The 2,782-nt window shown below is 36.1% G+C and overlaps 1 protein-coding gene across 1 annotated transcript; it reads right to left on the bottom strand.

Annotated features, from left to right (window-relative positions):
* Positions 1–341: 341 nt before the first annotated feature.
* On the bottom strand, positions 342–1,292 carry LOC128567913 (olfactory receptor 5H8-like). Its single transcript, XM_053565526.1, has one exon. It carries the CDS (start codon positions 1,269–1,271, stop codon positions 342–344), a length of 930 nt encoding a protein of 309 aa, XP_053421501.1. The 5' UTR covers positions 1,272–1,292.
* Positions 1,293–2,782: the final 1,490 nt, after the last annotated feature.

The following is a 2,782-nucleotide window of genomic DNA, read 5'->3' as shown; positions in this document are numbered from 1 at the left end:
TCACTATATGGTTTATCTTACTTGAGTTATTTTCTGAGGAGCAACAAAATTTTATCACTTCATGTATTTATAAAGTCATATTAAGAGCATATAACCTATAAAATATTTTCATTTTTTTCTTCCTAAATATTCTAGAATTAGAGAAATATAAGATTAAAATATCAAGTATGGTTTTGAATACAGGTATTTTAAATTATTAAATTCTAACATTTTAAGTCATAAAAAATCTAGAACAATTATAATTGCAAAAAATATTCAACATGTACAAAATTATACCCACACACAACCTACATCATTTTGTGATTATTTTACTAAAAAGAGGAGAGATATTAACACAAGATCTAAACTTTTCCCCTTAATGCTTTTTTCAATGAGTCTAAGACTTGCTTATTTCTCAGACTATAGATAATGGGATTTAAAAACGGAATTATAACAGTATAAAACAGAGAGTCTATCATATCTTGATTGCTAGCTTGTGGAGATGCAGGAAGCACATACATGAAGAGCAGAGGGCCATAGTATAAAGACACGGATAGGAGATGAGCCCCACAGGTGGAGAAGGCTTTCCTGATGCCTTTGAGGGATTTCTTTTTTAAGATTGTAAAGAGAACAAATGTGTAAGAGATAAGAACTGTTCCAATAGTTAATGCTTGAATTGAACCTGCAAAAATAAAAACCAATTGATAATTAATAGAAGAGTAGGTACAAGAAATCTTCAATAATGGCATAATGTCACAGTAAAAGTGATGTATTATGTTGGAATTACAGAAGGTTAATCTGAATAAAAAACCCACATGAATCATGGCATGAAGAAAGCCACATAAAAATGACAAGACTAATAGCCGGATGCACAGTGTGTTGTTCATAATCACTGGGTAGAGTAAAGGTTTGCATATGGCTACATAGCGATCATACGCCATTGCTGCCAGGAGAAAACATTCTGTGGTTAAACTGACTGCAAAGGAAAAAAATTGTATCTTGCACTCAGAGAGAGAGATCATCTGACTCTCAGTTAAGAAGCCGACCAGCATGTTGGGAGTCACTGTAGATGATAACCAAGTGTCCACAAAGGCTAAATTCCCAAGGAATAAGTACATGGGGATGTGAAGGTGAGGGTCATTCCAGATGAGAGCAATCAGACCCAGGTTGCCCACAATCGTGATGAGATATATCACCATGAACACCAGGAACAGGGGGATTTTCCACTGTGGTTGATGGGTAAGTCCTGTGAGAATGAACTGTGTCAGCAGCATTGCATTTTCCTCTTCCATGACCTCACTTCATGTCCTGTGAAATAAAATGCAGAAAATGCAAAAAATATATATTCCCTATGTAATTACTACAAGTGGAAATTCAGGGATGGAGGTTGGGAAAAAAACAAACTGTTTCAGATTGACTGCCTTTTAATTTTATGTATTACCACTAAAATGAAGGAAACTATATTTAGGAAATAAAAGAAGGCAACAAAAATACAATTACTTTCCATTGAAAATATACACAAGATTTAACAGAATTAGAAAAAATATGAGAGCTATTCTGAGCATTTACTAAATTTATGATGACACAGTTGAATATGGTAAAGAAATCCTATGTCTGGGACAGGAACTCAAGGCCAAGAGAAAGACCTACATTCATAAAGGAATTAAATGCCATTTTAAAAATCTTGAACTTTAATTCTCCAGCAATAGTCATGCACTGAAAAGTTTTCAAATTGGGAACAGCACATTATGAAATATTTTTTAAATCAAATATTTGGTAGCATAGAAAACTGGCTGCAAGTAGTGGAAAATGGAGTCAGAAATATTAATCAAGATGCTGCTAAAACAAACAAACAAACATATAGGTGGGACACAGTAGCTCATGCCTGTAATCCCAGCCCTCTGAGAGGCGGAGGCAAGTGGATTGCCTGAGCTCACAGGTTTGAGACCAGACTGAGCAAGAACAAGACCCTGTCTCTAAAAATAGCTGGGCATTGTGGTGGGTGCTGTAGTCCCAGCTACTGGAGAGGCTGAGGCAAGAGAATTGCCTGAGCCCAAGACTTTGATGTTTCTGTGAGCTATGACCCCACAGCACTCTACCGAGGGCTACAGAGTAAGACTCTGTCTCAAAAAAAAAAAAAGATGCTGCTGCTATTTCCAAGAATTCCTGTAAAACAGATTACAGATCAGAATTGTATGAGGGAGTTTTTTTGTGAGAAATACTGATTGCAAAGTAACACTGTAGAACCAGGATTGGACCTAGGAATCTTCGTTTTGAAAATGTTTCCCAATTGATTCAAATGCTTAGACCATGAATTATATGACATTGCAAGCTATGAGGAGAACAGAAGGATAGATTCAAGGAGCTCAAAAGATACAGTCACTAGGACTGGTAACCTATTAGATATGGAGTGGATGGTTAGTGAAGGAGAGTTGAGCCACTTGGTTACTGGGTAGAAGTTCATCAAAACTGAGACTGAGAACTTAGGTCCATTGGCAAAATATGGAAGAGTCCTCAGTAGCCCCCACCTAATAGATACAAAGTAGGGGAATATGGCACACTTCGGGAGTGAAGGACTCAAATAGAACTTGAACTTACCCTAACAAATGCGAACAATGTAAACTAATCATATATCTCCTTATATTGATCCCAAATTCAAAAAAAAAAAGGAGGATGATATGACTTAACAGCATTAGTGCATAAATCCATTCAATCTTTTAAAAAATGATGACATGATGACTTTTGAGTCATGGGAGTAGCTGACAGCATAGTTATAGACCACCTATTGGAGAGTATACAGAAC

The sequence above is a fragment of the Nycticebus coucang genome, chromosome 16 (assembly GCF_027406575.1).
Source record: "Nycticebus coucang isolate mNycCou1 chromosome 16, mNycCou1.pri, whole genome shotgun sequence".
NCBI lineage: Eukaryota > Metazoa > Chordata > Mammalia > Primates > Lorisidae > Nycticebus > Nycticebus coucang.
Note: the sequence above shows the minus strand (reverse complement) of the source record. Positions and strands in the feature narration are given on the sequence as shown.